Source organism: Ranitomeya imitator, chromosome 2, assembly GCF_032444005.1.
Source record: "Ranitomeya imitator isolate aRanImi1 chromosome 2, aRanImi1.pri, whole genome shotgun sequence".
In the NCBI taxonomy this organism is placed as follows: Eukaryota; Metazoa; Chordata; class Amphibia; order Anura; family Dendrobatidae; genus Ranitomeya; species Ranitomeya imitator.
Genome location: NC_091283.1, coordinates 799143251 through 799165625, shown reverse-complemented (window position 1 = coordinate 799165625; position 22375 = coordinate 799143251). Strand labels below are relative to the sequence as shown.

At 44.9% G+C, this 22375-nt stretch overlaps 1 protein-coding gene across 5 annotated transcripts in view; it reads right to left on the bottom strand.

The window, feature by feature from the left end:
• Positions 1-2416: 2416 nt before the first annotated feature.
• The window catches only part of BTRC (beta-transducin repeat containing E3 ubiquitin protein ligase), a 249597-nt gene continuing 229638 nt past the window's right edge, over positions 2417-22375 (bottom strand). For all 5 annotated transcript variants that reach the window (XM_069753745.1, XM_069753746.1, XM_069753748.1 and 2 more), the window contains 3 exons: positions 12258-12336; positions 7270-7463; positions 2417-4252 (listed from right to left, as the gene is read on the bottom strand). In XM_069753745.1, the coding sequence (XP_069609846.1) occupies positions 7302-7463; positions 12258-12336 (241 nt within the window). In that variant the 3' untranslated portion in view covers positions 2417-4252; positions 7270-7301. The remainder of the gene's footprint in view (positions 4253-7269; positions 7464-12257; positions 12337-22375) is intronic.

Sequence of the window (22375 nt, the reverse complement as noted above, 5' to 3'; positions counted from 1 at the left end):
CTAGTGCAAATAAGGAGTGGAGTTATCCTTAATAAGTAGACTATAGCAGTCATTTTACTGATGAAGGTTTAAAAATGAAAGGGGTTGTCCATTATTCTGACAACCTCTCAATTGCTAGGTTCCCGTTATAAAATAACAGCCTATTTTTTACCTCCGGGGCCGTTCCAGTGATGTCTCACATGAGCGCTGTTGACAATCGGAGACGGCTTCAATCTCACTTGGTTTGGAAGAAACTGACACTCCGAAAGAAGTGAGAGCTGTTGCTCTCGGATCTCTCCAAATGTCCATTACGTCCAAAAGAAGCGAGAGGGAAGTGGCTGCTGATTGGCTGCAGGGCTCACATGACAATTCATGTAAGCCTCATGGGAGCCAATGCCGACATTGCTGGAACGGCGCCAGAGTATAAGTGGAAACAGCCACTAAAAAGGATTTGTTCAAATAGTGGACAGCCCCTTAAACAAAAAAAATATTGAACCTCAAACGGTTTTTGAAGCCATGGCCCACCTCACTGTATTAAGGTTTGTTGTGGAGAGAATGTCCTGTGTTGCTATATGCATTTACATATGTATTGTAATTAGGATCAATTGAAGTCACTGCAGCACCTGACCTCAGTCAAACGTGTGTCAGGAACCATAACCACAATGACATTACATTGCGCTATAAAAAAAAATCTAAAAAAATATATAGTTTCTCAAAATTTAGGGCTTCTTCAGATGTCAGTGATTTTTCTCGTACACGTCAAAATGGTTTGAGCTTCATCAACTCTTTTGATCAGAGTCTCGTCTGGCGAAACTCTGATCAAAAACTGACACAGACGAGATCCTGGTGAAACTCAGACTCTGTGTTTGATCAAAAACTAACACATATGAGACTGTGAAGACACAAAAGAGAATAGTAAAACCAAAAACACTCAGTTTGAAAAAATGTTTGCAGTAATCCGCAAGTGCTAGTAAAAGATGTAAATAACAGGGTATTTGGTTGATACGTTTTTTCAAACTGAGTGTTTTTGGTTTTACTATTCTCTTTTGTGTCTTCAGGTTTCTTGGTGGTGTGTGAACATGTTCTTACAGACTTGTTCACTGTGCAAGTAGCCCATGTGTTCCTGTTCCTGTTTCCACATATGAGACTGTGTCTGATCAAAAATTGAGTTTCGCCAGAGTCTTGTCCATGTCAGTTTTTGGTCAGAGGTTCGCCAGAGTCTCGTTTGTCAGTTTTTGCTCAGTGTTTCATCAGTTTTTCCTCAGATGGAGGAAGAAGAAAAAAAAAAAAAGCTGACGGAGGTTTTCACATTTCTATCAAACAGGATGTGAAAAACTGACAGCAGACAAAGGGCTGTCTAACATTTTTCACTGACCCATAGACTTGTATTGTCGACCTTGAACACTTGGATCATTATCGGACAAGTCTTGATGGTTTTCTGCTGACCACTCAGTAAGAGAAAAATAAAAAAATGGTTTGATGCATTACCCAACATATATGGGGACAGCACTAATGTGAAAAAAACTGACGTGTGAAGGAGTCCTTAGTAGTGATGAGCGAGTATACGCGTTCCAGTCTCCCCGAGCACGCTCGCGTGATCCCCGAGTATTTGTGAGTGCTCGGAGATTTAGTTTTTATTGCCTCAGCTGCATGATTTACGGCTTCTGAACAGCCTGAAAATATGTGGGAATTCCCTAACAAACAGGCATTCCTCACATGTATTCAGCCTGTCTAGCAGCTGTAAATCATCAGCTGTGGCAAGGAAAACTAATTCTCCGAGCACATCCAAATACTTGGAGATCACACGAGCTGCTCGGGGACACCCAAGCAATGAGTATACTCGCTCATCACTAGTCCTTAGTAAACCATTATAATGGCTTTATGGTACTCACAGGATTTTATGTGGGCTCTGCCACGACCACGAATTACTGTATGGCTCAGACAATACATTTCGTGGACTGTAGAAGACCTGAACTGTGCACTTACTATGTATATGGTAAGAAAAGGTTCAGTAAAAAAGTACAAGTATAGGCCTGGATGCCTTTCTTGAAAAATATAACATTACAGGCTACGGGCACTAAATTGTGTGATGGGACATTGACCCAGGGATCTAGACTGATTGTCATAGATGGCGTTGACCCAGGGATCTAGTCTGATTGCCATAGACGGCGTTGGGATGGAATTTTCCCTATGAGACAATTGGCCTCATGACGTTTTTGCCTCCCACTGGATTAACAAGTTCAGTTATAGGTTGGACCTGATGGACCCATGTCGATCTTCTAGCTTTTAAAAACTATGAAGCGCTGCATATGTATTAAGGGCATTAAGTAAATACTCCATACTAACAACACATTTGCTATGATCCTTTAAGATCTAACCAGCAACCATAGTCTACAATATACAGCTGTGGCAAAAATTAAGAGATCACTGCACAATGTTCAGTTTGTCTGATTTTTCTCTTTATAGGTATATTTTTGAGTAAAATGTAAATTGTCCTTTTATTCTATAAACTTCTGACAACATGTCTCCGAAGTTCCAAGCAACAATTTTTGTATTTTTTTTTTTGAAAAGTGGTCAAAGTAAAAAAAAACAAAACACAACACTGCTTTCAGACCTCAAATAATGCAAAGAAAACAAGTTCATAATCATTTAGAAACAACAATACTAATGTTTTAACTCAGGAAGAGTTCAGAAATCAGTATTTTGTGGAATAACCATGATTGTTAATCACAGCTTTCATAAGTCTTGGAATGCTTTCCACCAGTCTTTCACATTGCCTCTGGCACAAAAATGTAAGCAGTTCTTCTATGTTTGATGGCTTGTGACTATCCGTCATCCTCTTGGTTACATTCCAGAGGTTTTCAATGGGGTTCAGGTCTGGAGATTGGGCTGCCCATGACAGCGTTCTGATGTGATGGTCTCTTCATTTTTGCCAGAGCTGTATACAGTATGTGATGCTGTGATTGGTAAAAGTCATTAGTCGTCAAACTGCTAGATTACTACAAAGTCTGTGGTTTAAAAAAATGGTTTCTGGGGCCTTTTAGCTAAAAAACAAGCACAGATAAGAGTTAAGAGGACACTGCAAATGCGTCTACTTCTGCATAATAGTGCTGCACACAATTTGCAAATAATAATAATAATAATAATTTCTTGTAAATAAAAAAAAAATCTGAAAATGTTGGAACTTTTTGGCAAAACAATCAATATTAGCCTACTGCTGTACCTGAGGATATGGAACACGACAGAGGTTCTGTCTTTGGTGTTTTTTTTAAATACAGGTGCCATGTTTTGCCCCTAAAGGCTCTGCGCCAGCCATTGCTCGGGGTATTCGTTTTGCATGGAGATTTAGGACTTGATTTAGTAGAAAATACAGATGAATGGTCACTGGACAAAAATGAGATGACAACATTTTCGTGGTGGTTGTCCTCCCACGACAACACTGAGTCAAACTGCACAAATAACAATTTAAACCAATCCTAATGTTAATACAATAAATCATTTTAAAGTTATTTTTCCCTAAGAGATAATAAAATATCTAATCCATGGTTTTGTCTCTACATTTAATAGCCCATACAGAACTAAAACATGACTACAACACATGAATTGTTTTGAAATGGAAGGAGGGAGGAAAACTAAGTGTAAAAAAATAAATAAAATCTAAACTTAATAAAATTTTAAAAAAATTGGAGGGGTATAAAAAAAATCCATGCTGACGAGGGCAAAACATACATTTTTATTTTACTAGGAGTCTTGATTTGATGAAAGAACTCTTATTCCAAATTCCCAAGTTATTTGCGTAAGTTCTACAAATTTCCAAACGTATCCACACTTGACAGCGGCGCGAGCTGAAAATTGTTCTTTTGCTTACGGCAAAGCAACGGTTAATCCGGCAAGACATTTAAATATATTTAATGAAACTGTGACTTGTCCGTTTCCTACATTTAAACAATTAAAGAAAAAAAAAAAAAAAGTACCCCCTAGTCACTGATACCGGAGTGTGCAAGCCTCTAGCAACATAAGCAGCGACCCCCTGTACCGATGATCGAGAGGTGGATTAAAAATAAGAAAAAAAGCCGATGATCATCTTCACGTAGCAGCACTCCAGCAGTCCGCTGTGCTCGACGGCCCGGGCGGCTTCACGCTGTCACACCGAGTCATTATTTCAGGGTGTGTCAGGACAAACTGCTCTCTGTCATCAAATACTGGTCAAGTAAATAGTTGATTTTCCCCGGCATTCACAGGCGACTCATTTACCATATCTTCCAGGCAAGTCCTGCAGCACACATAACGAAAGGGTCGTTAATGAAAAGGGAAAAATGCAAAAGTCAACAAGAAAATTCACAGAAAATTATTTTTTTTTCCTCCCCTGCAGTAAATCTAAAGCAGCAATTACACAGCTCTCTCTGGTAGTTTGTTACAATGTACCAGTCTGGAGTCCACAACTGTTTATTAATGGCAGCTTATCCTAAAAGGAGGCGTCATAAAAAATGTTACAGAAGTCTTTGGCCGATTATTGACTGCAGCATTTAAGAGCCAAAATCTGGACCAGGCATCTGTTCAGGCAGCTATCACCCACGTGAGGAGTTTATGGGTTAAAGGGAACCTGTCAGCAGGATTGTGCGCAGTAACCTACAGACAGTGTCAGGTCGTGGCCGTTATACTGATTACCATGATACCTGGTGATGAAATCCGTCTTGTGGTTGTTGTTTAATCTTTATTCTCAGCTTTGAGTTAACGGTATGCTCGTGCCCCGGGGCGGCCTGTGGGGGTCTTCATGTGGTGCTCTGATTAGGTATTAATCTGTATGGCTGCTGACAGGTCACTGATCCCTCACTGAGCTGCTCCCTAGTTTACCTACTGAATATAGGTTTTGGTAAAACAAAAAAATCTCACATTCAGCTAACCGGCGCCGTAACATGGTCGCATCTATAATATCCATGTAATTATTTTATTTGGTGTTATAAATTTATTCAGAAAAAGAAAAAAAAATTCTCCCAAAATGGCGCCCCTGGCCGCCAGGTGCGGTTGACGCCATTTTGAGAGAATTTTTTTTTCAATACATTTATATCGCCAAATAAAATAATTAAATGGATATGATAGATGCTATAATGCTACATCATAGGTGGTGCTGCCTGCCTGCTGAATGTGGGCATCTTACAGCACCAACATCTCATGACAATGGCCCTTTACAGAGAACTCAACCCGAGGTTATTCATATAACGAGCTGAGACGGTGAGTGGAATTTCTGACCCAGGAGCAGCATTGTGACGCTGACCGTACCTATCCACCTAATTCATTGAGTAAGGAGTAATGATGAGTAAATATACTGGGATAAGGTGTTATCTGAGCATGCTTGGGTGCTAACAGAGTGTCTTCGAAAAATGTTCGAGTCCCCGCGTCTGCATGTTTCGCAGCTGTTCGACAGCTGCAACACATGCAGGGATTGCCTTAGTTAATTAATCCCTCCATGTGTTGTGACTCTCGAACCGCCACGAGACGTGCAGCCACGGGGACATATTATTCGAACACGCCGAAGACACTAGGTTAGCCCCCGAGCATGCTCAGATAACACCTTCTCACAGCACGTTCACTTATTACTAGTAGGGAGCAATGCAGACAGATACTCTCAAAGGAGTTTTGGGTAGTCAAAAGTGAGTGAGCTTTTAAGAAGACTTATTGCTTTCATCCACGTTCTGGCATCATGCGCTTAAGATTTGACATTTACTGACAAGCAAAAGCATAAAAATTCCAGGCGGACTATAGCTAGTATCAAAGCAGCCACACATGTTTAGTTACAATGGGCGAGTGGTGGCCAAAGAATTTCTTGATGTTCACTGGAGGGATGCAGCCATTGCATCAGCTGACCTTTTCTAAGACGACCAAATCCGCTCCATACAATGACAGCATGGCTCTTGTCAGCTAAAAAGATCATTTGTTGTTAAATGCCAGGTAATGGATGTTCTTTATCAGCTTTAGTCCTACACAACAATCACTTTTGTTAGGGGAAGAAAATCTGGGCTCCCCACCAGATCTTCAGTGTGGTGACAATACAATACAAAACCTCTCAGCTCCCTTGACACCCATGGGTGCAAAAGGAGTGGGGTAGAAGTAGGACATTGTGGATAAAGAGCAATCTAAGTGGAGTTCATTTGATTGTACCTAGGCAGGTAATAAGAGCGCTCATAGGCGTGTTTATATCTGATCATTGACTAGTGAAAATAAGCCATCTTTAGAGCAACTAATGGCCCGTTCATTGTCTGATCGAGTCATTAATGTGAGCATCAACAATATCCTTGATCGCCAGCACAATCCCTAATGTGACCAGAGGATGTGCTGCCGAGAATACACAAACTGGATGGTATTGTAGTACGACGGCTCATCCCAATACAGTTTGCATATGGAGATCGCACGTAAATGGAAGGACTTTTAGGATTTAAAGAGAACCCGTCAGCAGGATTTAGCCCGGTGAACTAAAGGCATAGTAATAATGGCGCTGTGATGCTGATTAATATGATACCTGATGTACAGGGATCCGCTCAATGACTGATGAATACTCACCTCATGAAGTTTTCATAAAATGACGTCTTGTGTGGTCGAGGTGAGGCGTGGGGGAAAGGTCTTCTTCTGGTTCTTTACCTCACCCCCCACCGGCCTCCTGTGCTTCTTGTACAGGTCACTGACTAGTCAGTGATCTGCCTCATTTTTAAAATTTCGCGCTGCCACCATCATTGTGTGGGCGGTACGTGCGCAGTGTGAGTCTGCATCCTGTATGCAGGACTTCAATAAAATGGCGCAGTGCGTGGGCAGACCAAACTTACTGAGCCGAAATCTCAATCTGAGCATCCGGCGTCATTTTATTGAAGTCCTGACAACAGGATGCCGACTCACACTGCGCATGCGCCACCCATACAGTGATGGCAGAGGTGCGGAATTTTAAAAGGAAGCAGAGGAGGCCAGTGGGGGTGGCGGAGAACCAGAAGAAGATCCTGTCCCCACGTCACGCCCCGAAACACACAGAAGATGCCATTTTCTGAAAACTTCACAAGGTGAGTATTCAGCAGCGACTGAGCGGATCCCCGTACATCAGCCATCAGATTAATCAGCATCACAGCGCCATCATGGCCATGCCTTTAGCTTATAAGGCTCAATCCTGCGGACACGTTCTCTTTAATATATTATTTGTAACAAATATTACATATGAAGTCAGCAAATCTACAGTTTAGTTGGTAAACCTGTAATGACAAGTTGAGGTAAAATAATGTAAAGGACATGATGTCTCTTGGGCCTTACCTGTGCAATAATGAGGTACTAGTTAGTGTTATTTATCTGGAGATGTACGTGTATGTTCTAGAAGGTGAACGGGAGGACTCCTCATGTGCCGCTGGGTCATTTAGAAAATCCCAAATGAGTATCGTGTCATCATGAGAACTGCTAACTATCTGGAACTCATCGAACTGTAGGCGGAAAACTCTTCCTGAGTGTTCCTAGAAAAAAACAAAGTCACAGGAACAAACCATTACAAAGATACAGTCACGTTAAAAAGAAATATGTGACAATACGGGGAAATGCCCTTCGTACTCACTTGTGGCTCATCTGAAGAACTTAGCCCCTCTGCCATATAAGCAGTATTACTCAACAGCATGTTAGGTGGGGGGCCATTACTTACGGTATGCTGAAGCCAAGGAGAAGGAAATTACAGATCTACCCATATACCCTTTTATAGCATATATAAAGGAGTCTTCTCCATAGGGCAACCCCTTTAAGAGAATATATTCACATATGGCTTTCTTGTTGCGGAAGTGTAAACCATCAGCCCATTTAGGTGAATGGAACCAGTTTTTTTCAGCAACAAATCTGCCATTTGTGAGTGTAGCCTTAGCTTAGATTCATGTAGAGGTTTAATAAAAAAAAGAAAATGCTGCAACCAGATGTTAGCTTGAAGTTAGCGGTAATATGCAAAGCACACTACAGATGGGGCGTTAGTTTTGTGGTCATTGTTGGTTGCGTTTGTGCTTTTTTAAAAACTTTTGTTGGGGGCTTTTTATTTTTGAAAACACAGCGTTATTTATCTGTGGGTGTTTGTTTTCATGCATTTTCTTGCATAGGTGGCCCCCACTAGGAGAACACATGAATATATAATGTATATGTGAACAAAAATAAATAAAAAATAAATGAATTTAAAAAAAGAAACCCGATTTGTCTGGAACAGGAATCTTGATGCAATAGGTCATCAGTATGAGATTAGTGTGGGTACGAGACCTGGCAGCACCACTCATATCTCCTCCGGTAGCAGAATGCAGAATATTCCCTTGATGGGGAGATCGCCTGCAGTACCTGGCAGCGGCACTACATGTAGAGAGGTACTGTTCGGCGTCATACATCGCTTACCTCCGGCTACTGCTGAAGCACGTATCAGCAGGCCAGTGGGTTAGCGGGTGTCACACTTATACCAATCTCATATTGGCCTACAGCTCTGGCAAAAAATTAAGAGACCACCCACATCAAACCCCTGTCATGGGCAGCCCAATCTCCAGACCTGAACCCCATTGAAGAATGTAATCAAGAGGATGATGGATAGTCACAAACCATGAAACAAAGAACTACTTAAATTTTTGCCCCAGAAGCAGTGTGAAAGACTGGTGGAATGCATGCCAAGACGCATGAAAGCTGTGATTAAATATCATGGTTATTCCACAAAATATTGATTTCTGAACTCTTCCTGAGTTAAAATATTAGTATTGTTGTTTCTAAATGATTATGAATTTGTTTTGTCTGCATTATTTGCAGTCTGAAAGCAGTGTTTTTTTTTTGTAATTTTGACTATTTCTCCTTTTCAGAAAAATAATACAAAACTTATTGCTTGGAAATTTGGAGACTTGTTGTCAGAAGTCTATAGACTAAAAGAACAATTTCCATTTTCTCAAAAATATACCTATAAAGAGAAAAATCAGACAAACTGAACATTTTGCGGTGGTCTCTTAATTAAGTCATCAATATGACTGTCTGGGACCCGCAATATCAATGCGAGTTCCCCAATAATGCCATTAAGGCATCACTATGTTTGAATAATCTCTTTCCATATGCTCCATTTTGGAATGGGCCCTTCCTCAAACTGGACTGTGACTTCTTTTTGCCCATTTATTCCTGAAGCGCACTTTAATTTATCTGTGTAATCTAAGAAATATTAAAAAAAATGTACCACCCCACTGCAAAACCTCACGGTGCCACGAAAAGAAATAAATTAATTCAGTCTCCTCTTCTACTAGCGCCACATGTGTAAAATTGCAATTAGCGGCCCTTTTGTCAATGGGCTGTGCCTGGAATTACAGCTGTATCTCCTTATTCATGTGAGTTGAAAACCCAGTCTTGTCCATGTGCAAGAGTGGCGCTATTTCATGCGGTGGTGAGAAAAATCCTTCTTTTGCAAACTAAGAAAAACAAACTAAACAAAAAAATTTTTAAAAAGAAATATTGGCAAAAAAAAAAATTCACATTGGTCGAGGTTTGCAGGTTTACTCTAGAACATTAAGAGTATTTAACCCCTCATTGTTGGACAATTCGGCATTTATCTGTAAGGATGCAGAACACATTGGAAGATATCAGGAGATCGTGCTATTGTCAGCAAGTCTAACTACGCACTAATCTCTGGACTACAAGCTATAAAAATGAGTCATCACATTATCACGCCAGATCAAGCAGACGTTGCGATGTCTTATAAACTTCAACGTGAAGACAGATGAGCCTACAATCGACAGTCATGAACTATGAACCTCCTCCTACTGCTCGCAATCTGAGCAGAAGCGATAGGAGGCTATTCCATTCCTGGTCCTCAGCCAAGATTAATTTTGGACGGCCATAATGGCAGCACTCTAAATTCTGATCTCCTGTGGTCACAGCCATACACAAACCGCAGCTCCCATCCTTTTAACTGCGCTTCTATTTAACAGGCCGCAGTGAAATTTTGCCAAGAGGGAAAATAATGGTTCCTGGATGAGGCGGCAATTACACAGATCTTGTTTCACATCAACTTCAGTAACAAATTGAGAAGCGTAAAGCTTTGTACCACTTGCTAAAAAAACAAACAAAATGAAAGCCTTTTGGCGATCTGTTCGCTGATACTATGTATCACTAATCCCCTGTTCTGCACAATATCGAGAATGTGTCCAAGCCCTAACATGTGAAAGTGTAATACATGTCATCATATTGTCAAAAGTGAGCAGGACTTTATTGCTGTAAAAGCTAAAAATAAAAAATATCGTAAAACGGAGCACCAATTATTCCTACTATCATCCGTCACTTTGGTGCAATTCATGGCAGCTTTCTGGCGCAGGAAAGATGCAAATTTTGGTGCATGCTATATTTGTGCTAAAATTTACAACTTTGTCTTTCTTTCTCCACCTTGTGTTAGGTGGGGGTAACGCAGGCACTTTATAGGCAGGGGCGGGGGTAACGCAAGCACTTTATAGGCAGGGGTGGGGGTAACGCAAGCACTTTATAGGCAGGGGTGGGGGTAACGCAGGCACTTTATAGGCAGGGGTGGGGGTAACGCAAGCACTTTATAGGCAGGGGTGGGGGTAACGCAGGCACTTTATAGGCACGGGTGGGAGTAACAGGCACATTATAGGCAGGGATGGGGGTAACACAGGCACTTTATAGGCAGGGGTGGGGGTAACGCAGGCACTTTATAGGCAGGGGTAACAGGCACATTATAGGCAGGGATGGGGGTAACACAGGCACTTTATAGGCAGGGGTGGGGGTAACAGGCACATTATAGGCAGGGGTGGGGGTAACGCAGGCACATTATAGGCGGGGCAGGGGTGACGCAGGCACATTATAGGCAGGGGTGGGGGTAATGCAGGCACATTATAGGCAGGGGAGGGGGTAAAGCAGGCACACTATAGGCAAGGGCGGGGGTAACGCAGGCACATTATAGGCAGGGGATGGAGAAATGCAGGCAAACTATAGGCAAGGGCGGGGGTAATGCAGGAACACTATAGGCAGGAGCGGGGGTAACACAGGCACACTATAGGCAGGGGAGGGGGTAATGCAGGCACATTAAAGGCAGGGGCAGGGGTAATGCAGATTTATAAATATAGGCCTCATTTAGATGTCCGTTTATTATTTGGTACGTTCCCAGTTTAGTTGATTGTTGGGGGTTCTATCGGTCAGACCCACACAAAGCTAACAGTTATCACCTATGCAGTTGATAGGCGATCATTTATTTAAGCAGGAATAACCCTTTAATGTGAAGTTTAAGGGTTATTCCCATCTTCATAGAAAGGCATTATCAATTGATAGGTGTAAAAACAAGCAATTTCGAAATTTACGGCTTCTTAACATTTTCAGACATTCTTGAGATATTAATGGGGTTGTACAGTACTTAACAACAGTTTCTGAATCCATATATTTTCCCCCAGTAAAACATTAACATTTATTCTCACCTCCGGTGCCAGCGCTGTTCCAGCGGTGTCAGCAATGTCTCCCTGGGGCTCACGTGACATTGTTACGTCACGTGATGCCTGCAACCAATCAGTGGCCACTTCACTCACCTCGCCTTCGTAAGTGTCACATAAATCCGGAGGCAGTGAGAGAGGAGCACTGGATGTGATTCGTCCGAAGGCGGGGAGAGTGAAGCGGCCAACACCGACACTGGAACGGCGCCGACACGGGAGGGGAGTACAAATGTGAGCAAACATATTGCTTGAGAAGGGGTTGTCAAGTAGTGGACAAACCCTTTAACACTTTTCTGTAGGGTTTATTCCTCCTAATTATAGCCAGCTTTAGCACAGAGCTTACAAGCTTGACAGCAGCAGTGGTCGGTGTCCTAGGCAATGAGCTTGTAAACAAAGGGAAAAAAGTGTTAATATCTCAATAATGGCTGCAAATTAACTGTAAATTGCAGAAGTGCTGATTGTTGCAAGTACTATCCCATGCTATCCATACATGAAGATGAGCAGAATTATCCTTTAAAAAACAATATATAGATACATTATAAAATATATATGATGCAATATATAACAAAAACAAAACAAAAATCCACATTTCATACTAAAAATGCACATAGAACAGTAAATTGGAAAAATTGTTGTGGCCAACACTGGTACCTATTACGTACTTTAATTTCATAGACCCCTGGTGAATTTTAATGTAATAATTTGTGTTCCTGTGAGATCAGTCCCATTAAATAGCGAGATGTTCAAACAAATTGTGTTATTCCTGTATGTTTTAATGCCTTAATGCTCGTGTTCGGCCAACACAACAAATCTCTTTATACTTACCACAAGTGTCCGCAGACAAAGAGTCCCTGCGGGAGCGCGCGGATCTAATGCAGCCACAAGGTCCCACACTTTAATTTTCCTGCAAGCCAAAGAGTAAGTTATAGATTGCTAGCAATAGGAAGAGACAATACAATAAAACGGGAACCGTTCTCAACAAATTAAATGTTGAAATGGGGAATAAGCTCATATGGTGAGAAGTGATACATGTAGGTTAATGTAGAACGCTTACAATTACTTTCTTATATGCCTGCAGCACATTATTGGGGTCATCTTGGTGAAAGTGGACGTGATACAAGTGTCTGTCCATAGAGAGGTCTAAATGCATAAATACAGAGCCCCTGACCCTAAGGTACGGTATTACGAAGACTTGGAGGGGGTGGATGGCAGCACTATTTTACATCACCCAGTCCCATCCCCTTGTATAAATAGAGGCAGCACTCGGATAATGATACTTAGTGGTTTCCCAACAAAAACTGAAGCCTGCAACTTGTATAAAGAATATATCCTCCTGTAATGTGTCTACAGATCCTAAGAAAAACCACAGATCACCATTAGAGTTGAGCGACCTTGACCTTTTTAGAGTCGAGCCGGGTTTTGCGAAACCCGACTATGTCCAAAGTCGGGTCGAGTGAAATCGGCCGATTATGACGTAAAGTCGGGATCGACCGAAACACGAAACCCAATGCAAGTCAATGGGGCAGCATAGTCGGCAGTGAGTGGGGGCCAGGAAAACACCTAGAGTGCCCATTTTAATGTCAAAACCATCCATTCTTCTTAATGAAGCTTGTCAAGCGTAATTTACCTTATAATAATTGGAAGGCATTTGAAATTGGGGGTCATTTGGCTAAAGTTGTGGGGGGTAGGGCTGGTTCAAGTAATTAGTGGGCCCAGGAAATCTGGACCACGTCACGGCAGTGGAGCAGGGAGAGGTAAGTATTTCAACTTTGCAAGTGCTGTGAACCTGAGCAAGCAGGGGGGGCCCACTCGTTGGCATTGGCACTGGCACAGGGCCCCTCAAAGTACAGCGGTGTGTTTGCACGGCGGGGGCGCCTCCCACCGGCAGCAACACTTTTGCGTACTATGAGAGGCCCTGTGCCAGTGACGTCGCCAACTAGTATTCCTCCCCCCACCTGATGAAGGAACCTGCACTTTCATCTGCACCTTCCTCTTTGTCCCCGTGTAAGGTGGTATGGTATGCGGGAAGAGCAACCTGACTTTCAGCAGGGTCACAATGTTGTTGTGTAGCGTGCACGGGGAATGTTGCGTTATGGGTCAATGTACCAGCAGACTCATCTATCACTGGCTGGGCAATGGGCACGATGAAGTGGAAACACAGATATAGGCCCAAAGAAGAAAGTGGGCTAAATGCAGTTCAAAATTGGTAACACAGGAATAACCAGGGGGCATTGCAGTGGAGGACAACTGGAATGAGAGGCTGACACAGAGAGTAGGGCCAAATCAGTAAGTAGTCGAAATGCAGTTCAAAATTGGCAACCGTAGTAAACAGGCGGCACAGCTTTGTTCAGTGGAGGAGAACAGCAAGGAGTGGCAGACACCGATAGTAGGCCCCAAACCAACTAGTACGCCAAATGCAGTTGTTCCATTTAACCACAATTTAATGAGAGCCTGAAGATAGAAGCTCAGGAAAGGCAACCTGGGGAACACCTTGGAGTGTAACACACCATCTCTCTCCACCCCATACCCATTTTGTATGGCCTAATGCAGTGTACTTTTCTACAACTACTAAACGAGAGTCGGAAGACCGAAGCAATGGCAAGGAAACCTGGGGAACACCTTAGAGTGTAACACACCCTCTCTCTACACCCCATACCCAATTTGAAGGTCTAATGCAGTGTAGTTTCCAAGAACTACTAAACGAGAGCCGGAAGATCGAAGCTCAGGAAAGGCAACCTGGGGAACACCTTGGAGTGTAACACACCCTCTCGCTACACCCCATACCCAATTTGAAGGCCTAATGCAGCGTAGTTTCCAACAACTACTAAACGAGAGCCGGAAGATCGAAGCTCAGGAAAGGCAACCTGGGGAACACCTTGGAGTGTAACAAACCCTCTCTCTACACCCCATACCCAATTTGTAGGCCTAATGCAGCGTAGTTTCCGACAACTACTAAACGAGAGCATGAAGATCGAAGCTCAGGAAAGGCAACCTGGGGAACACCTTGGAGTGTAACACACCCTCTCTCTACACCCCATACCCAATTTGTAGGCCTAATGCAGCGTAGTTTCCGACAACTACTAAACGAGAGCCGGAATATCGAAGCTCAGGAAAGGCAACCTGGGTAACACCTTGGAGTGTAACACACCCTCTCTCTACACCCCATACCCAATTTGAAGGCCTAATGCAGTGTAGTTTCCAAGAACTACTAAACGAGAGCCGGAAGATCGAAGCTCAGGAAAGGCAACCTGGGGAACACCTTGGAGTGGAACACACCATCTCTCTACACCCCATACCCAATTTGAAGGCCTAATGCAGCGTAGTTTCCAACAACTACTAAACGAGAGCCGGTAGATCGAAGCTCAGGAAAGGCAACCTGGGGAACACCTTGGAGTGTAACACAACGTCTCTCTACACCACGGAAGGGATGATTCTTAGGAAGGAAGGCTGTTGGAAATAAGCATTGCGCGTCCGAGGGTGATTAGATTCTTATTAGGTATATACTCACCCTCGGACGCGCCCTGCTTCTTTATTTGGAATGAATGTTTATTTGCAATGTGGTGTTGACTTTCTCTATTATTTTGGTAATTAATGATTTTATTATTTTCATTATTTTGCATCTTCTCGGCAATAATATAAAGAAGACGCGACAGGACAACACTCGGTGGATGCCATATGTGTGTTTTCAATTTAAAAAAACTTTCAGTTAACTACTTGCAGGAGAAAGTAATTGTAGCTGGTGGCCATTTTTAGTACTGTACCAGATTTTAGTTGTGTGTTTGTTTTTAATGTTAAAATGTCTGCATTTGATATCTCACCAGTATTTTCTTTTTTATAAGCAAAATACTTATTTTTATATTTTCTGATGTTGGTTCCAGGGGTACACGGCCAGCAGTGCCCTGGTCAGTGTAGTAGTAGTTGAAAGAATGGACCGCAGACAGGCATCGAAGGCCTAAAATAAAAACACATGGCTGTAGGCAATTTTAAATTGGTTCCAGGGGTACACGGACAGCAGTGGTGTGGTCAGTGGAGGCCTAGTGGAAGGAGTGACCGCAGACAGGCATCGAAGGCCTAAAATAATAACACATGGCTGTAGGCAATTTTAAATTGGTTCCAGGGGTACACGGGCAGCAGTGACCTGGTCAGTGTAGTAGTAGTTGAAAGAATGGACCGCAGACAGGCATCGAAGGCCTAAAATAAAAAAATTGGGCTGGCTGTAGGCAATTTTAAATTGGTTCCAGGGGTACACGGACAGCAGTGGTGTGGTCAGTGGAGGCCTAGTGGAAGGAGTGACCGCAGACAGGCATCGAAGGCCTAAAATAATAACACATGGCTGTAGGCAATTTTAAATTGGTTCCAGGGGTACACGGACAGCAGTGGTGTGGTCAGTGGAGGCCTAGTGGAAGGAGTGACCGCAGACAGGCATCGAAGGCCTAAAATAATAACACATGGCTGTAGGCAATTTTAAATTGGTTCCAGGGGTAGATGGGCAGCAGTGACCTGGTCAGTGTAGTAGTAGTTGAAAGAATGGACCGCAGACAGGCATCGAAGGCCTAAAATAAAAAAATTGGGCTGGCTGTAGGCAATTTTAAATTGGTTCCAGGGGTACACGGACAGCAGTGGTGTGGTCAGTGGAGGCCTAGTGGAAGGAGTGACCGCAGACAGGCATCGAAGGCCTAAAATAAAAAAATTGGGCTGGCTGTAGGCAATTTTAAATTGGTTCCAGGGGTACACGGGCAGCAGTGACCTGGTCAGTGTAGTAGTAGTTGAAAGAATGGACCGCAGACAGGCATCGAAGGCCTAAAATAAAAAAATTGGGCTGGCTGTAGGCAATTTTAAATTGGTTCCAGGGGTACACGGGCAGCAGTGGTCTGGTCAGTGGAAGTCTAGTGGAAGGAGTGACCGCAGACAGGCTTCCAAGGCCTAACATAACAAACTTGGGCTGGCTGTAGGCACTTTTAAATTGGTTCCAGGGGTACACGGGCAGCAGTGACCTGGTCAGTGTAGTTGTAGTTGAAAGAATGGACCGCAGACAGGCATCGAAGGCCTAAAATAAAAAAATTGGGCTGGCTGTAGGCAATTTTAAATTGGTTCCAGGGGTACACGGGCAGCAGTGGTGTGGTCAGTGGAGGCCTAGTGGAAGGAGTGACCGCAGACAGGCATCGAAGGCCTAAAATAATAACACATGGCTGTAGGCAATTTTAAATTGGTTCCAGGGGTACACGGGCAGCAGTGACCTGGTCAGTGTAGTAGTAGTTGAAAGAATGGACCGCAGACAGGCATCGAAGGCCTAAAATAAAAAAATTGGGCTGGCTGTAGGCAATTTTAAATTGGTTCCAGGGGTACACGGACAGCAGTGGTGTGGTCAGTGGAGGCCTAGTGGAAGGAGTGACCGCAGACAGGCATCGAAGGCCTAAAATAATAACACATGGCTGTAGGCAATTTTAAATTGGTTCCAGGGGTACACGGACAGCAGTGGTGTGGTCAGTGGAGGCCTAGTGGAAGGAGTGACCGCAGACAGGCATCGAAGGCCTAAAATAATAACACATGGCTGTAGGCAATTTTAAATTGGTTCCAGGGGTAGACGGGCAGCAGTGACCTGGTCAGTGTAGTAGTAGTTGAAAGAATGGACCGCAGACAGGCATCGAAGGCCTAAAATAAAAAAATTGGGCTGGCTGTAGGCAATTTTAAATTGGTTCCAGGGGTACACGGGCAGCAGTGGTGTGGTCAGTGGAGGCCTAGTGGAAGGAGTGACCGCAGACAGGCATCGAAGGCCTAAAATAATAACACATGGCTGTAGGCAATTTTAAATTGGTTCCAGGGGTACACGGGCAGCAGTGACCTGGTCAGTGTAGTAGTAGTTGAAAGAATGGACCGCAGACAGGCATCGAAGGCCTAAAATAAAAAAATTGGGCTGGCTGTAGGCAATTTTAAATTGGTTCCAGGGGTACACGGGCAGCAGTGGTGTGGTCAGTGGAGGCCTAGTGGAAGGAGTGACCGCAGACAGGCATCGAAGGCCTAAAATAATAACACATGGCTGTAGGCAATTTTAAATTGGTTCCAGGGGTACACGGGCAGCAGTGACCTGGTCAGTGTAGTAGTAGTTGAAAGAATGGACCGCAGACAGGCATCGAAGGCCTAAAATAAAAAAATTGGGCTGGCTGTAGGCAATTTTAAATTGGTTCCAGGGGTACACGGGCAGCAGTGACCTGGTCAGTGTAGTAGTAGTTGAAAGAATGGACCGCAGACAGGCATCGAAGGCCTAAAATAAAAAAATTGGGCTGGCTGTAGGCAATTTTAAATTGGTTCCAGGGGTACACGGGCAGCAGTGGTGTGGTCAGTGGAGGCCTAGTGGAAGGAGTGACCGCAGACAGGCATCGAAGGCCTAAAATAATAACACATGGCTGTAGGCACTTTTAAATTGGTTCCAGGGGTACACGGGCAGCAGTGACCTGGTCAGTGTAGTAGTAGTTGAAAGAATGGACCGCAGACAGGCTTCGAAGGCCTAACATAACAAACTTGGGCTGGCTGTAGGCACTTTTAAATTGGTTCCAGGGGTACACGGGCAGCAGTGGTCTGGTCAGTGGAAGTCTAGTGGAAGGAGTGACCGCAGACAGGCTTCCAAGGCCTAACATAACAAACTTGGGCTGGCTGTAGGCACTTTTAAATTGGTTCCAGGGGTACACGGGCAGCAGTGGTCTGGTCAGTGGAAGTCTAGTGGAAGGAGTGACCGCAGACAGGCTTCCAAGGCCTAACATAACAAACTTGGGCTGGCTGTAGGCACTTTTAAATTGGTTCCAGGGGTACACGGGCAGCAGTGGTCTGGTCAGTGGAAGTCTAGTGGAAGGAGTGACCGCAGACAGGTTTCCAAGGCCTAACATAACAAACTTGGGCTGGCTGTAGGCACTTTTAAATTGGTTCCAGGGGTACACGGGCAGCAGTGGTCTGGTCAGTGGAAGTCTAGTGGAAGGAGTGACCGCAGACAGGCTTCCAAGGCCTAACATAACAAACTTGGGCTGGCTGTAGGCACTTTTAAATTGGTTCCAGGGGTACACGGGCAGCAGTGGTCTGGTCAGTGGAAGTCTAGTGGAAGGAGTGACCGCAGACAGGCTTCCAAGGCCTAACATAACAAACTTGGGCTGGCTGTAGGCACTTTTAAATTGGTTCCAGGGGTACACGGGCAGCAGTGGTCTGGTCAGTGGAAGTCTAGTGGAAGGAGTGACCGCAGACAGGCTTCCAAGGCCTAACATAACAAACTTGGGCTGGCTGTAGGCACTTTTAAATTGGTTCCAGGGGTACACGGGCAGCAGTGACCTGGTCAGTGTAGTAGTAGTTGAAAGAATGGACCGCAGACAGGCTTCGAAGGCCTAACATAACAAACTTGGGCTGGCTGTAGGCACTTTTAAATTGGTTCCAGGGGTACACGGGCAGCAGTGGTCTGGTCAGTGGAAGTCTAGTGGAAGGAGTGACCGCAGACAGGCTTCCAAGGCCTAACATAACAAACTTGGGCTGGCTGTAGGCACTTTTAAATTGGTTCCAGGGGTACACGGGCAGCAGTGACCTGGTCAGTGTAGTAGTAGTTGAAAGAATGGACCGCAGACAGGCTTCGAAGGCCTAACATAACAAACTTGGGCTGGCTGTAGGCACTTTTAAATTGGTTCCAGGGGTACACGGGCAGCAGTGGTCTGGTCAGTGGAAGTCTAGTGGAAGGAGTGACCGCAGACAGGCTTCCAAGGCCTAACATAACAAACTTGGGCTGGCTGTAGGCACTTTTAAATTGGTTCCAGGGGTACACGGGCAGCAGTGGTCTGGTCAGTGGAAGTCTAGTGGAAGGAGTGACCGCAGACAGGCTTCCAAGGCCTAACATAACAAACTTGGGCTGGCTGTAGGCACTTTTAAATTGGTTCCAGGGGTACACGGGCAGCAGTGGTCTGGTCAGTGGAAGTCTAGTGGAAGGAGTGACCGCAGACAGGCTTCGAAGGCCTAACATAACAAAATTGGGCTGGCTGTAGGCACTTTAAATTGGTTCCAGGGGTACATGGGCAGCAGTGTATGGTCAGTGGAAGTCTAGTGGAAGGAGTGACGGCAGACAGTCTTCGAAGGCCTAACATAACAAAATTGGGCTGACTGTAGGCACTTTTAAATTGGTTCCAGGGTAACACGGCCAGCAGTGGCCTGGTCAGTGTAGTAGTTGTAGAAAGAAGGGACCGCAGACAGGCTTCGAAGGCCTAACATAACAAAAATGTCAAAACAATGGTATTGTCAGTGCCAGGCATTGAAGGATGTCAGCGCCTAGACTACACATTGGTGAAGCTGTGAGAGATAATTTTGCTAGTGGTAGAGCACTGTTTGAGCTGGGGGGGGGGAACTGTCTTGTGGCCGGCGTTACAGGCACAGGGCCCCTCATATTACAACGGTGTGTCTGACGTTGGGTGCGCACCACCACCGCCAGAGACACTTTATTGTACTATGAGGGACCCAGTGGCAGTGCCGTCGACCAAAAGCGGCCACACCCACCTCTTCAGACAAACAGCACTCTCAAGGGTCCAAGCGCAAAGTGGCGATAGCACGGCCCCGTGTGGGGAGTTTGGCCATTTCGTGAGGTGGAAACATGTCGTATGCTGGACAATCAGGTGAAGAAAATTACGAGATTGGAAAAGTCATTCAGAATAGTCCACAGGCAAGACCTTTTCATAGGAAAGCTAGGTGTCAGCCGGGCAGGGTGGGGCAAAAGATTTTGAAATCCAGTTGTGGTTCATTTTAATGAAGGTTAGATCATCTACATTTTGGGTAGCCAGACGAGTCCTTTTTTCTGTTAGTATTGAACCTGCAGCACTGAATACTCTTTCTGATAGGACACTAGCTGTCGGGCAAGCAAGCTCCTGCAATGCATATTCTGCCAATTCTGGCCAGGTGTCTAATTTGGATGCCCAGTAATCAAATGGGAATGACGGTTGAGGGAGAACGTCGATAAGGGATGAAAAATAGTTTGTAACCATACTGGACAAATGTTGTCTCCTGTCACTTTGAATTGATGCTGCAGTACCTGTCCTGTCTGCGGTCATAGAAAAATCACTCCACAACCTGGTCAGAAAACCCCTCTGGCCAACGCCACTTCTGATTTCTGCCCCTCTAACACCTCTGGTCTGCTGGCCCCTGGAGCTCGTGTGAGAACGATCACGGGCGCTGTGTGCAGGGAATGCCAGAAGCAAACGGTCAACAAGAGTTGATTGTTTGGTTGCTAATATTAGTTCCAAGTTCTCATGTGGCATAATATTTTGCAATTTGCCTTTATAGCGAGGATCAAGGAGGCAGGCCAACCAGTAATCGTCATCGTTCATCATTTTTGTAATGCGTGTGTCCCTTTTGAGGATACGCAAGGCATAATCCGCCATGTGGGCCAAAGTTCCCGTTGTCAAATCTGCGGTTGTGCTTGGTTGAGGGGCAGTTGCAGGCAAATCTACGTCACTTGTGTCCCTCAAAAAACCAGAACCCGGCCTTGCCACGCCACCAATTTCCCGTGCCCCCGGGAAAGCTTCCTCATTAAAAATATACTCATCCCCATCATCCTCCTCATCCTCCACCTCCTCTTCGCCCGGTACCTCGTCATGTACACTGCCCTGACCAGACAATCGCTGACTGTCATCAAGGCTTTCCTCTTCCTCTGGTGCAGACGCCTGATCCTTTATGTGCGTCAAACTTTGCATCAGCAGACGCATTAGGGGGATGCTCATGCTTATTATGGCGTTGTCTGCACTAACCAGCCGTGTGCATTCCTCAAAACACTGAAGGACTTGACACATGTCTTGAATCTTCGACCACTGCACACCTGACAACTCCATGTCTGCCATCCTACTGCCTGCCCGTGTATGTGTATCCTCCCACAAAAACATAACAGCCCGCCTCTGTTCGCACAGTCTCTGAAGCATGTGCAGTGTTGAGTTCCACCTTGTTGCAACGTCTATGATTAGGCGATGCTGGGGAAGGTTCAAAGAACGCTGATAGGTCTGCATACGGCTGGAGTGTACAGGCGAACGGCGGATATGTGCGCAAAGTCCACGCACTTTGAGGAGCAGGTCGGATAACCCCGGATAACTTTTCAGGAAGCACTGCACCACCAGGTTTAAGGTGTGAGCCAGGCAAGGAATGTGTTTCAGTTGGGAAAGGGAGATGGCAGCCATGAAATTCCTTCCGTTATCACTCACTACCTTGCCTGCCTCAAGATCTACAGTGCCCAGCCACGACTGCGTTTCTTGCTGCAAGAACTCGGACAGAACTTCCGCGGTGTGTCTATTGTCGCCCAAACACTTCATAGCCAATACAGCCTGCTGACGTATGCCAGTAGCTGCCCCATAATGGGAGACCTGGTGTGCAACAGTGGCAGGTGCGGATGGAGTGTTTGTGCGACTGCGGTCTGTGGACGAGCTCTTGCTTCTGCAGGAGGACGAGGAGGAGGAGGAGGAGGGGGTGCGAACGGCTACAGACAACTGTTTACTAGACCGTGGGCTAGGCAGAACTGTCCCAAACTTGCTGTCCCCTGTGGACCCTGAATCCACCACATTTACCCAGTGTGCCGTGATGGACACGTAACGTCCCTGGCCATGCCTACTGGTCCATGCATCTGTTGTCAGGTGCACCTTTGTGCTCACAGATTGCCTGAGTGCATGGACGATGCGCTCTTTAACATGCTGGTGGAGGGCTGGGATGGCTTTTCTGGAAAAAAAGTGTCGACTGGGTAGCTCGTAGCGTGGTACAGCGTAGTCCATCAGGTCTTTGAAAGCTTCGCTTTCAACTAACCGGTAGGGCATCATCTCTAACGAGATTAGTCTAGCTATGTGGGCGTTCAAACCCTGTGTACGCGGATGCGAGGCTAAGTATTTCCTTTTTCTAACCATAGTCTCATGTAGGGTGAGCTGGACTGGAGAGCTGGAGATCGTGGAACT